This window comes from Thunnus thynnus, chromosome 20, assembly GCF_963924715.1.
Source record: "Thunnus thynnus chromosome 20, fThuThy2.1, whole genome shotgun sequence".
Taxonomy (NCBI): domain Eukaryota; kingdom Metazoa; phylum Chordata; class Actinopteri; order Scombriformes; family Scombridae; genus Thunnus; species Thunnus thynnus.
The window spans coordinates 13,037,673-13,052,154 of record NC_089536.1 but is presented as its reverse complement, the minus strand read 5'-3'; the positions used below and the strand labels follow the sequence as shown (position 1 = coordinate 13,052,154).

General features: G+C 41.4%; 1 protein-coding gene across 2 annotated transcripts in view; it reads right to left on the bottom strand.

The window, feature by feature from the left end:
- Positions 1-230: 230 nt before the first annotated feature.
- Positions 231-14,482, bottom strand: part of kcnh4b (potassium voltage-gated channel, subfamily H (eag-related), member 4b) — a 38,783-nt gene continuing 24,531 nt past the window's right edge. For both annotated transcript variants that reach the window (XM_067576374.1, XM_067576373.1), the window contains 10 exons: positions 14,027-14,228; positions 13,365-13,559; positions 12,754-12,953; positions 12,209-12,458; positions 11,657-11,871; positions 7,442-7,480; positions 6,109-6,482; positions 4,343-4,434; positions 3,711-3,787; positions 231-2,365 (listed from right to left, as the gene is read on the bottom strand). In XM_067576374.1, coding sequence (XP_067432475.1) covers positions 1,304-2,365; positions 3,711-3,787; positions 4,343-4,434; positions 6,109-6,482; positions 7,442-7,480; positions 11,657-11,871; positions 12,209-12,458; positions 12,754-12,953; positions 13,365-13,559; positions 14,027-14,228 — 2,706 coding nt within the window. In that variant the 3' untranslated portion in view covers positions 231-1,303. The remainder of the gene's footprint in view (positions 2,366-3,710; positions 3,788-4,342; positions 4,435-6,108; positions 6,483-7,441; positions 7,481-11,656; positions 11,872-12,208; positions 12,459-12,753; positions 12,954-13,364; positions 13,560-14,026; positions 14,229-14,482) is intronic.

Sequence of the window (14,482 nt, the reverse complement as noted above, 5' to 3'; positions counted from 1 at the left end):
TTTTAACTACAGTTGGTCCAAAGTTACACTAAACTACCACATTTTGCCAAATGTTCTTTTCAAATCTGAAGATATTTGAACTGGCTTTCCAAAGGATGTGAGAAGATAAATTGCAAGCCTATTAAACCACATGGTGGCTTGAGCAATATGTCACTTTATCTGACACAAAAAAATGTGTTTGAGATGTGACTCTGTAAGTGTGATAGCAGAGTAAAGGACACAGTAAGATGTTTGTGCATACTTTATTTTGTCAGCCAAGGAGAAATCATTCAAAACAAATAAAGTTCCTGAATACTCTGAATATTGTATGAGTATCATGAATTAATGTTTTCTTTCCCCCAGGAGGTATTCACTTTTTGTAAATTAATAACAGCATTAAATATGTCCCACGTTTTCATCCAGATATGTCTATTTATTTATGTCTAATTCATCAGCGGCTATGTCGTGTTTATAGAATTGTAGTTCCTTGAGAAAGTATTTTTCAAGCTTTTAAAAGATTTTTTAGTGGTTTTAGCAATTAAAACCTATTTCACAGCGATATATTTAATGCCTTGGTAAGAAATTTTTTTTTAAATTTATTCAAATCCCCTGAAGGATCTTCAGGAGAGCATAAATAGATGTTCAACGGAATAATAACTCAAAACCATACTGCTTGGTGGAGTTTTGATATTAGATATTCATAGTTCAATAACTCTATGAATTCACAAATAAAAAATGAGAAAAAACATTCAATTTAAAACAATAAACAATCTATGCTGTGTGATGCACATACTCTACTCTACTCCCTATATGCAAGGTGAAGCATGTGTCATTTCCTTTGTTCCACAACAAAACATCCAACTACTCTGACCTGTCTTTGACCTGCCATACAAATACAATATCTGTGCACACAATCAACAGGTAGTCATGTAGAATGCTTACACATTGATTTGGAAACCTTTTCCTTAGGAAAAAGAATAAACAACTTTACCATGCAAGGAGGTAACAGGTATTATCAACTGCAAACTGCTCTGAGGATGTTGAAAAAAATATACAGTATATACTGGAACCCACTGCTGTGGGGCTTTTTTTTTTTTAAAGACACACTTCAGTAAAGCCAAGATAATGCACAAATTACATGCTTTTGCATAGAAATGGTGTAAATTGCATGGAGTTTGACAAATATGAGAGCCCAGGACGTAAGAGGGGGAAATACAGCACACGTTGACAATCTCCAGCAGAGTCTTTTTAAACACTGTTAGAAGTTGCATGTCAATAATTTGAGTTCCTCATTCAGTGCTGCTTTTTTCCTGTCTGCCTCAGTTTAATCTGTGAGGTCCAGACACCACGACTGCTCTGTGCTCTGAGTCTGGACGCCAATGCTGGACCTCCGTGATGAGGCGCTTTCACTGTCTCTGCTCTCCATAGAGCCCCCATTTCCCAGTAGGCACTGCAGACTGGTGTGTTCTATGGAAGATGGGTCTCCCAGTGAAAGATGGGGCTCGAGAGAATCAGATCGTGGTGATTCTGAGTCCAGGGAAGAGACAAGAGGGTGGCTGGGCAATGTGGGTGGAGAGGCAGAGACAGGGTGTAAGGAGACGTGTGAATCCTCCAGTTGGAAGATGGAGGTGTCCTGGATCAGATTATGAGATGTTGGGGCGGACATCAGAGCACAGATGTCCTCATGTGAGGTTTGTGATAAACTGAGGTGGGACTCGGAGCGCAGGCAGAGATGGGGATAAGAACTGGGTGACGGGGCCAGCAGGCTGTGTGTGGACGTTCCTGTAGGGCCACTGGACAAAAGGCAAGAATATTCATCAGTATCACTGGGAGGCTGCAGGCACAAAGTAGGCTGGGACTTGCTCATAGTGGTCGGGTTAGCACTGAGAGGTCTGTTGTCAGAGTCTTCATGTCTAGCATGAGGTACAGGGCCTGGACTTCCTCCCTGGAAGTCTGGGCTGATGCTAAGAAGAGACGGACTGGTCCACAGGTGTGTGGTCATGCTCTCAGAGCTATGACACGGGTCCAACCTGGGGTCAGAGTTTACAGAGAGGGGGGGACAGGAGTTAACATTTGGAGGACTGGAGGACTGGGCCCGGTGGTGGCTCTCTGTCTGGGTTTCAGCAGCTCCACTGTGGCTCCAGTGGCCAGCAGATGGGACACTTTGGTGGCTCCCAGGATCGTTATGAGGATGCAAGGTGGGAGCTATGTTGAACGACATGCCAGTGTTGGAGTCTGTGGGAGAACTGGATACCATTTGGACACCGTAAGGGCAGGACGCCAGGGAGGCTTGGTAGTGATGCACAGATACATGGGTCTGGAGGATATGCATCATGTGGTGCAGGCCCTTGGTGAGCTCAGATACTTCCTGGTTTAATGTTCCCATCTGTGTAGAGAGTGTACACAATGTAGTTGCCACATCACAACTTGGAGCATGTTCTTTCCTACGTTGCATATTCTATTATTAGGTTGAGCAAACATGGTAAAGTACACAAGAACAACTTCAAAGTACAAAAAGACCTAGTTCTACCCAATTAAGTCCCAGGCACAGAGTAACAAATGAATCAGCTTTTATCTTTATGTTTTTATCTTGGACTCATGTCCAGATATAATTTTCTGATGACCCCCAAAATAGAACCAAACAATTTATAATCCCCTCATTGACTCTGAGCACTGGCTTCTTACACAGCTCTGAAATCCAGATGTACACAGACCACAGTTAACTGATGCAAATAGGTATGAAATTAGACAGAAAACTGGAAATAAAGAAGTGAAACAAACAGGAAAGGGGGCAAGAGAAGAGCCACAAGTAGAGCTGGGTTGTCATCAATTTTTTTTTCTAAGATTGCAGAGTCAGCAAGCACTCCAGACTACCCACTGCATTGCAGAAGTGTCCTGCTGATTAATTAATATCGACTTTAGACAGCACCTACCTGCGCCCATCTGGATCCTCTCTGCACTTTCTTTCGCTCTATTTACATCCAAATTAAGAGTGCAGGAATAGATTGAGAAACAAGGTAGAAATTGAGTCTACTTGATCTCACAGTACATCTCTCCCTGTAAATGTACAGCTTAGCCGATAATGGACGAAAAACACAGGTTCTGTTTATTTTCTTGCTCAGGGATTCCATTTCTGAAGACTAAAAAAAGGAACTAAAATATTAACGCTGAAACGACACACAGGTTGTATTTTCACATTATAAATTCATTTATGCGTCATATATTTTATATTCAGTCTCTCCAAAATAGTGTGTCATTGCAGGATGAAACAGAAAACATTAAGTAAAGCTGCTTTCTGTTTTTAGACAGAAGGAATGACAGGAAGGATATAGGGTTAAAGGATCAGTGTGTAGGATTTAGTGGCATCTAGTGGTGAGGTTGCAGATTGCAACCAACTAAATACCCCTAACCCTTCCCATCCAAGCATGTAGGAGAGCCTACGGTGGCCGTGAAACTCGCGAAAAACATGAAAGACCCTCTCTAGAGCCCATGTTTGGTTCATCCGTTCCGGGCTACTGCAGAAATATGGCGGCCTCCGTGGAAGAGGACCCCCTCCCTATGTAGATATAAAGGCTCATTCTAAGGTAACAAAAACACAACAATTCTTATTTTCAGGTGATTATACACTAATAAAAACATACCTATGAATATTATATTATATTTCTGCCATGTCCATTCTGCTAGATGCCACTAAACTCTACACACTGCAGCTTTGAAGGGCTGTACCTTACCTTTTGGTTGAGTTGATTGATACTCTGCCTGACCTCCTCTGTCTCCAGCAGCAGAGTGGCATTAACATGTGTGGCGTCTGGAGAAATAAGGAAGAGGAAAAATTAGAGAGCTGACTTAGCAGCACTCACCTCAGGCAAACTACCCAGAGGATTTACCAATATTGATGCATGAAAGTCGACAGACCACAGCAGCAACTATCTGGAATCTGGACTAGAAAAAAAAGCAGAGGAACTGCAGGATGGCCAGGACAAGCAAAAACAAAAATCATCCTACACCACAGATTTTCAAAACTATTTAGCAAACTGTACTGCCTCTGTTGCTAAAGCACTCGCTATACTACAGTAAATTAGTTGGGCTTGAACTGAACTTAATTTGATAGTCATCCCTGAATGATAGCGATCATCAGTAAAAGCTCAGGTCAGATGATCTGCATCCTGCTTTGACCTCAGTTGTCCTTTAACACGTTCGGTGACTCTCCGGACACCAGGCTGCCGTTTCATCCCTCCGCGTTCTCATATTTCCCCAGAAGGAGGCAGGTCAGCATTGTGGCATCCACTGTTTGAACTCTTGAGTTTACCTCCAGCCATCTGGCACCCAGGTGACCCTCGCAGCTGGAGGTGGTTTGGCTTACCTTGGGCGCTGCCTCCTGTGCTGGCTTTAGGCCCGCTGTGCTCCACGTTGAAATGAAACGTGTGTCCATTGTCTTCAATGCCGTCTACAACCCTGGTGGGAGGGGTGAAAGGGGAGGGAAGCTGGAGTTAATGTAACAGTAGAGCTTTTTCAATTATCATTGGAGCCAGCAAACAACCCAGGAATGTGCCATGAGAGCTGCTGCTGGCAGAGGCCCATGTGGGTTTGAACATGAGGAGAAGAGCCCAGTCTGGAGGGGCGGACACCTGAGCTCTCTGAACCAGCACTTACCCATATCTAGAACTTACTGGATGACTTAGGGATACATTATGAATACAGATGGTTGGGGCAGGAGGATAAGGTGCTGTGGTAATGAAATGCAGTGACATCTGTTGAAATATGCAATGCAAATACACTCCATTTACATTAAGTAGAAGATGCAGGTTTCTGTTGTGTGACTTTAGGTGTCAATTACTTCGACACCTTATTCAGATCATCTCAGAGGCTTTAAGGAAATCATACTGAGGGCTTAATATATCAACATAATGTACTCCACAAAGCTCAGTGAGACTGCAACAGAAAAGGCTTACATCTAAAGCATTTAAATCTTACAAGGAAACAGCATTCTGTGCTTTGCTTCCACAATTTGACTGTGATTAGATGATAAGACTAAAACAGGGTGTTTAAAAAAGACATGAAGTAAAGGATTGATGGGGAAATTCAACCATACACACATTGTGGTGTATTTAGTGAGGCAATCCACTGTGGACACAAAGGAAGAGGAAGGACAGATATTTCCATGTTGCTACTTCAAAAAATTAGAAACCTGTTTACACTGTAATGCGTTTCAGTAACAGTCCTGTAATAAATACTACCTTTGTGAAGCTTATTTTAATTCTTTTTCATAGTGTTGATTCTACTCTATAGTCATTACTAAATAATTGTTGCATATTCTCCACCTTGACAGAATGGATAAACTTGGGTATTTTAGGAGAATTTTGTCCCCCTTTATTGCATTTTTGGAGGACTTCCATATCAGTTCTAATGACAACTCTCACTCAGATGGATCTACTGTGTAGAGCTGTATGCTTTATGGAAAATTGAAGGATACTGTGCATCTGTAACAACTTAACAAATGAGCACTAACAAAGCATCAATAAAAATACATTAAATATGAAAAATTGCACATGTAATGTTGTTGAATTGGATTGTATTACATTGTGTTGTACTGTTTCCTCCACCTCCATGTAAATTTATTAGAACCATTTTCAAATGTAATTCAGTGCAGTACAGCACCAGCACAAAGACCAGCTTCCAAATGTACTATAAAACTGAGTCAAAACACAGTGTAGTGTAAACATAAACTAGTCATCTTAGTTAAAGTACTATATAGTTATTAGATTGTGCAACCATGTGCAACAATGAGTCGATTAATCGATAGAAAAATTAAACTGAATATCTTTGGGTTGTGGACTGTCGGTCAGGACAAAACAAGACATTTTAGGTTACATCTTGGGCTTTGGGAAACAGCGATTGACATTTTTCACCATTTTCTGACATTGACCAAATGAGTAATTGGTTAATCGAGAAAATAACTGACAGATTTATCAATAATGAAAGTTAGTTGCAGCCCTAGATTGTGTAACATTACATTACATTTTACACGTCTTATTTATTTTTTCGGTCACTCAATGTAAGGTATGGTTTTTATTAGGTTTTCGCTTGTGTTTTCAAAATAACTGAAATGGATGATGGCTTTGACAATACCTGGGACTGAGGTCTGGGGGTCCAAAACAGGTGACAGTTGGGATAAGCAGCTTTGAGGGCTTTTGCTCAGCCCCCGACCCTCCCTGGGTTGAAGTTGAAGCCGGGGCTGCCGCAAGGGTGCTGTGCTCTCTTTTTGCTGGTGGTTGAGGTGATGAGCCATGGAAGCCACGGCTGAGGTTAGGGGAGCGGCAGCGTCGCAGGGCGTTGAACTGGCGCAGCTCATCCCCAAGGAGGTTCCCCAGGGAGGTGCGACGAACAGGGCTGCTGAGGCTGGGCAGCAGGAGGTTGCGGCGTGAGCGCGTAGCTGGAGAGAGGTGGAATGAGTCGTCCGGCTCATCTCCCTTGGTTTCCACGATAGAGGTGAGCCTGGGTTCCTGCAAAACAGGAAATACAGTATATAGCATTGATAACTGTACATAATTAAATGTGAAATTATTATTTTAGACAAAAGTAAGCAGTAAGTAGTTTTTTAGATCACAACCAAGGGGAACATCATGTTTGTCAAAATACAAACCGTGACGATATAAAAACTGATTCAAGAAGAAATAAAATACGATTTGCAAATACTAATAATAATAATTACACAGATTCTAAAATATGCTAAAATATTGGAATTGCCAATTTCAAATGTCACTCACAATACCTGTTCTCCTTAAAAACATTGAATCTAATCTTGGATTTAATAACCTATTTATTTTAAAAGAGCCATTAATGTGTTATTTAGATTTTAATGAGTTACAGCTGGTGATTTTTAATCATATTACCTTAATCCTGTTAAAAATTGATTACGCTTTAACCATGGCTGCATGTGTGCTTGTGAGAAAAAACAATTGGTTTCATATTAAATACAACTTTTAATAGCAGACAGAGAGAGCACTGTAGACTGTATTTTAATCATAGAAAAATGAGGAGATAAACATACAGTACATAGTGAGAAAAGTAGCTCATAAGGTTTCCCATTAGGAGAGCTATTGACCCAGTTAGAGAGCTAACCCCAGGGACTGAACGGCTCTCTCTGTTCCAAATGAGTTTCAACCTGTAGGGGAAGTCCTTGCACAAACCCTCCCACAGTATTAACTAGCAACACTGTACGTCCCAGAAATACAGGAGGGGTTCTACCTTGAAAAGCCAGACACACACCTGCTAAAAAACCTGGGATTGAAATATATGGCAGAAATGTACAATTGTGTCATGGCCCTGCCTACTTTATATTTCAGAGCATTCAAAACCCTGGCCTTGCGAATCCATTAGAACTAACAGATATGTTATGGAAACCCTGTCTTGTGGAACACCTCTGAGAGAAAGACAAAAAGCATACTGAATTTGAACTCACATGGGGAAGCCCGGGTGACCTTGAAAACCTGTTGAGGCCCTGAAGAGAGAAAAAGAAAGCAACAGGGATTACACAAGACACAGCTAAAGGCTTAATGTATGCATGTATTTAACTCTGTTTTTTCTTTATTAAACAAAAAGTAACCCAAGCAATGACATCTTTGGAAATTAATTAATAGGTGACACCTTTAATTTATAGAACATTGAATCGATTTCCCTTTTGCAACTATTTAAATAACCTTGGACATTGATGCAGCTGTTAACACACAAGCTGAATCACATAACTGATCCTTTTTCTTCACTTGTTTTACTGAGGGATTCCAGGGCACGTTTGTCTTTCTACTGGCGTGTGGAGAAATTGCTAGCAATTTAGCATAATCACCAGTTGGATGGCAAATGAAACTGTTAGTGTGAAGCCTTCCCTCATGTGTTAAAAATGTGCTTCTGACAACATGGCTTAATGTGACAACACAAGTCTTTCGCTCCACCAGTATAGTGCCAGTAATGCTCTTTGACGCAGGAAGCCAATTCAGCGAGGATATGTTTTAAATTTAATCCTTCATTGAAGCACAATACTGATTTTAAAAATCATCACCACTGAAAGGAAAATATGGCAAAAACATCAGACGGTACTATGTGTGAGGCAGAGGGAACAAAACTGTGAAATCTATTCATGGCAAAGATAAATTCTCCTCATAAAACTGCCCCTGGAGCATGGCGCATGGAATGATTAACCAGCCAGCAATGAATATTGGTGCAAAATGACATCAGTTGAACATCATTATCAATTAATGGGGCACTAACACCACACTTGTCCCACTTAGCAAAGTGGGTTTTGCAAGGACTCAACTGAGGCACTGTCACTCAAACGTGTATTCTCTTGTGCTTGCACATGCATGTTATTCTGTAAAAAGGATCATAACGGGACCTGTTATGAAGAGTGTCTGTATTTTCATTTTAAATTGTTATATGTTTGTTTTATGTCTGCAGTCATGTTATTTGTGCTTTTGCCAGTCTTAGCTAGGACACTCTTGAAAAAGAGATTGTAAATCTCAATGAGTCTTTTACTGAGTCTCTTTTTAATGAGTCTCTTTTTTTAATCAAATGGAGATTGTCTGGGGTGTTAAGACTCTTTAAGTCTAGAAAGCACTGACTGAGAATCAGTTCAACCTGACAATAAACACAAAATGACCAGTCAGTGAACTATGGGACTTAACAAAACCCATCTAAAGTGGGTGTTGTATGAAGAATGATTTAATAAATGTTGGCTTTGCTTCTTTTCACAAATCTAGAAATTCAGAAACTGATGTTGGTGGGTAATTTGGCTAATTTGATGTTGCCAGAACAGATGTGTACGGTCCAGTGAGTGATGCATTCATCCAGAAGTAGGAAGGGGTCATGTTGATATCTCAGAGGGGGAGAGAGCTGTGAACTATTGTAATGAAAGGACATGCTTGAAATAATAGTAATGTAGTCTGAGGGTACGGTCACCTGGAACAGTTTTTGTGACATTTTTTTGTCATCTCTCCTCTGTCCTCCCTCCGCTCATTCCTGATTGATATTTTCAGTCCGTCCGGCATGTCAAGAGCGCTGCAGCTCATCTTGACTCTAACATCACAAATCTTCTGATGTTTTTGAAGTCCCACCACTGGTTATCAGTGGCCATATTTATCAACTTATCAGTTGAGGCTTGTTCTTCACACTCCATGACGACTGATGTCAGAACTCTCCCAATGACATTGTCATTATTATACTCCACCAAATTTTGACTCAGTGCTGGCCCCCTGGTGGAGGTATGACCTTCCTAAGTCTGCCCAGGACAGCACAGTCACTTCTTATCTCTAAAAACTCACTTCCCTTCAAAAATAGACCAGGCCCTTAGACAAAGTCCCTACAAAATCATTCAACCTGACCTTAATAATAAAACTAATCACCAGGTAGTGTTTTTGGTTTTTTGCTTGATTAGAAAGTTGGTAAACAAATAATTTCAACTTATTTGATTAAAACAGTTCAGAGTTGCTGGACTGGGCTAAAATTGTAAGATGCAGTGGATTAAGGCTTCTTCCAATACTAAAATGTCAATGAAACAATACTTTTTGTGTGGTTTTGGTGTCTGTTTGCAGAATAAAGATGCTGTTACTTCACAAACTTTTACTAACTTTTATGTCCTCCACCAAAACTGACTGAAAAGAATTTAATTGACAATACAAAGCAATAAAATTTGAAATTAAATTAAAGATATGACAAAAAAGCCTAATTTTCCATCTGGCAGTCTGGGTTTTTAAATTTCAGACAAGATAAAGTTGTCCCTTTTGGATACCTTATACTGTAATGGGCATTCCTACAATCTGTTTCTCTGGCAATATTTCACTACAATGGAATTACTGCTGTACAGTCAGCATGCGATTCTCAAGTATCTCTGGAGTGTAAATGAACTCCCATCATCCTCCAACAACTCCCACCTGAAACTACCCGCTGTGCTGATGTGAGGTATGTCTATGTGTGTGTGTGTGTATGTGTGTGTGTGTGTGTGTGCGTGTGCGGCAGGAGTCTGTGCGATCTGGCAGCTCGGTCAGGTATCTGAGCACTCCTTCATCCTGTCAGGGGCGGCGGCAGTGCCCTGGCTTTGTGCTTGAGCATAAACTCTGAGCAGATGGTGTGAGTGAAGTAGGGTGCTAGTACTCGTGATCAGCCACATCCCAGAAAAACCTGAAGACTTGCAATTTGTATCCACCAGTTTCTAATTTTAAAGATTGAAATTTAAAGATTGTAATGTATAAAAACGGCATCTATACACTATAAATACAGTTCCAGACAAAGGTTTGGACACACTTTCTCATTCAAGTGAATGGGAAAGTTTTGACTGGTACTGTAAATTCTTTGTTGACATAGATCTTAATATAGTTAACCTTTCTCATGAGCCTTCCTGTCATTTATTCATACATGATTCTGTAAGGTGTCAAATTCGACATATGATCTCTCATATATGTATGAAACTCCTAAAATATTATTTTTAATAAGTAGTTAAAGCTGTGTTCCTTGGCCTCATGCGGTAATTAACACAGCCAGCACAGATGTCCTATCCTTCATGTTCCAAAGCTAACAAACTGAACAAAATGAATAAACTAATGAGCAACAAAACCTTCAAACAGTGAGTTAGGCCTGTGGGAACCAAGTGGAATGCTTAACACAAGTACAAAATACTTGAGACTGACAATAAGGAGGAGATTGGGTAAATCCTTGGGGAGCTTTGTCAGTTTTGTCAGTCACACATCAAAGACATTATGGCATTAATTTATGTTGATCGTACGGTTCAGCAAAATGCAGTGCAAAACAGGCACTGAACTTTGTAGAACTTTTCTGTAATTAATGCTGTTATCTAATTTTCTGATCTCAAGATGCATTTTTTTTTAAACAGATTATACAACAATGCCTGAAAACACGACTACATGTGTAACATCAACAGGTGCTTTTTCTCCACAGATGGAGGATTATCTTGCCTTACATAATGCTTTCTTAAATAACCGTGAGAGGTAACAGGCAGTACTGCGAGGAGGTCAGTGTCTGGGTGTAATGTCATCCTGCTGTGCTTTGGGGTGGTAACAGGGAAGTGATACGGCTGCCTGACAGTGGCACCCACGCATGGTAATTGGTGTGACAATCAAGCCACCAACAGCCCTTTGGTCACTACGGCAGAACAACTGTCAAGGAGAGTGACAAAGACACCTTAGGGGGGCACACATGTGTTGTTTGGTATGTTGTATGCACTATTACACAGTCAGACAAATGCAAGGGGAAATCGTGAGCGTGTAAAGTCTGCTGAGCTGCAATCTGTGTGTCCATTTTTTTAGTCAGTAAACACGATCTACAGTTAAATGTGTACAGTAAGCAGATTTTTTTAAAGCTATAAAGTTTTGGTGTCAGTCCCCTAGATCAATGAGCAAATGCTTTTTTTCTAGTCTCACCATTTTGCACCAACTATCATACAGGTAGAAGTGGGAAATATACTAATTTCTCTAACAACAGCAGCCTAGCACATTGCATTTCTGAATTCTACAGGCTTATAAACTCTCGCTCATTTATCACCACTTCTCCTCATCACTGGCATATTCAGGGTAATTAGGAATTAAGGCATGATGACTGTAAACAGAATTCTAACAATATGTTTAACACTAGTTTACTGTGTTGTGTGTTTGTGATCTCCAACATTTAGTACCTCGTCCTGGCTGCCCTCTCGGAGGTTGTAGGTCAGGTTGTTGTGGATGTCAGAGGCGAACACACTGGCATATTCAGGGTAGAGTTCCAGTACCTCTCTCAACCCACGAACACTGATATACTGGAGGTCACAGTAGGTCAGGGCCTTCACATCAGCGTTCGTCTTAGTCACTTGGTCTGGTCCAGGCAGGTCAGACCCAATCAGGTCCCCTTTTCCTAAAACACAGACAATAATATTCACTTTCTTGCTCTACATGATACAAGTAGATGACACAATAACAAATGAAACAAACACAAACATGATGCTAAAAAACTGGGCGGAAATTTAGTGAATTTTAATGGTATTATAAGAAAGTCTTACTGCTTATTAATGTCCAACACACATTTTCACAGCATTGGATGAATAAATGTCAAGGTAAAAAAGACTTAATAGTGTGTGTCATGGCTACCAAAGCATTACCTGTTATACAATCCTAACTACCACAATTTTACCCACCAGAGCAGTGAAGAGAACCGAGCCCTGTACAAAAACTCATTTGACTACAATACAAACCTAATATGGCCAGCACCATGCCGTCTTTCAGCACCTCCAGAGAACCGGAGCAGACGAAGTAGCTGGCATGCAGTGCATCACCCTGACGGATCAGGTACTCCCCAGGGACGCAGAAAGAGGTTTTTATATGGAGAGAAAGCGAGCGCAGGCAGCCACGACTGGCCCCCTTAAAGACTGGCAGCTGGAGGATGTCCTTATTCAGATGCATGGCGATGTCAGCCCGTAGCTCATCAGGGAAGTCGTGCAGGAGCTGGGAATGTGTGACAGATGCAATGAGGCGTGACACTGATTGGCAATTAGGGAATGGACTGTGTTGCCACCAGTTACCCTCTTTTGAATTTCAATAGAATGTCAATTGCTGGTGTACAGGCAGCCATGTGTTGTGAAAGATCATCAACAATTACCGCTGCAAAAGGTTGTGAAAGGATTGTAGAGCAGATTTTATTGCTTAAAGGCTGTCACAACATTGCTTTCAAGTTTCTTGAGGACAGATAGCTGTGTGTAGAAAGGTATTACGTGACAACAACAATGAAAGGGACTCCTACCTCGTTGGCATCTATACCATTGTTGACAGACCATGTGGTCTGGAAGTACTCCAACATGCGTTGTTTGAGCTGCTGGGGCAGCCGGTGGACACAGATGAAGTCCTTCAAGTCCTTCATGCGTGTGTGGTAGAGTGAACGGCGCGAGTACATTCGCTGGATGATTGCAGTCACGTTACCAAAGACCAGGGCATGCATCAGCGCTGCACCAGAGATGGAGAGACATGGAAGTAATGAAAAAATAATACAAGCTTCTCCTTGAATCTCCGAATATTGTATTGTTTCTTTTAGCCTATTACAAATTGGGTGATTTAAATTGTAACAAGGACAATAAATGAGTTGAAACATTGTTCCACACAGGACCACAGTGACACACAGCAATTTCATTAAGATGGAAAAAAATAAACGAACAATAAGTATCTTATGGGTTGTTGCACCAATAATTGCCACCTCAGCTAAAATAATCTGTTCATTGGTATATAAAGATGGCAACAGGCTGCGTCTTAAAGGCCATCCAACCCACTTCCTGCTGAATTTCTTGCCCTGGCGAGCCAATCAGAGGCACTGTTATGCCAGAACGCCAGAGGGAGAATGTACCCTAGTGTCAGACGTACCACCGACAAGCATGGTGCAGATGGAGAAGATCTTTTCAGAATCAGTGTTGGCACAGACGTTGCCAAAGCCCACACTGGTCAGGCTGCTGAGGGTAAAGTAGAGGGCAGCGATGTAGGAGCTGCGCACCGACGGGCCGCCCACCGTGCTGTTGATATAGGGCGTCTCCAGACGTTTGCCCAGCTCATGGAGCCATCCTTGAATGACAAGGGAGAGCATAAGAGAAGAAGGTTAGGGTTTATAGTGTCTATATGTCTGCATGTCTTCTGTCAGCTCAGAGCTAGATGGTGTAAGACAAAAAAAAAGTGTACATTTTGGGTATGTGTGTGTGTGTGTGTGTTCTGTGTCAGAAAGTGATTGTCAGCAGTGTCAGGAGGCTGGCATGCTGGTGTAGGACAGAGCAGAATTAGATTGGCTACTGCAGGGATAAATAAGTCCGAGTGTTAATTAACAGGTTTGACCTCACCTCCCTATAGACAGAGTACACAGACACAAAAGTATGCACAATCACACATACCCACAGATAGAGATAGTTGGAAGTATTACTTAATTTATCTTTTATAGAGAAAGGAAAATGTATTTTTCTACACTTGCTGGATGAAACCCCAAATCCAATTTTCATATGTCAACAGCTCCCCTTCAGCAAGGCCTCGGTCATACTCACCTATGTCCCAAGTATCACTGGTCTCTATCTCCTTGCGTCCAATCATGTACCAGATGCAGGCCATCCAGTGTGCCAGCAGGGCGAACACAGACATTAGTAAGGTCAGCACCATGGAACTGTACTGGGAGTAGCGGTCCAGCTTCTGAAGTAGACGAAGGAGTCGCAGCAAGCGCACTGTCTTAAGCAGGTGGACCAAGGAGGTCTGGGGTGGATAGTGGAGAGAGAGGGGAAGAGTGAAAAAGAAATAAGAGAAAGGGTTAGAGGGAAGAGGCAGCAGTAGGAGAAAGATAGGTTGTTCAGATTTTAGGACCCAGAATCCCCTTGCCTTGTTGATACCTGGAAACACATTTTGACTGTTCATATACTGAATATACACAGCTGAATATCGCTTTGCTCAAACAAATGTGCTTATCTGTTGTATGAATTACTATTTAAGGATTACATGTCACAGAAATG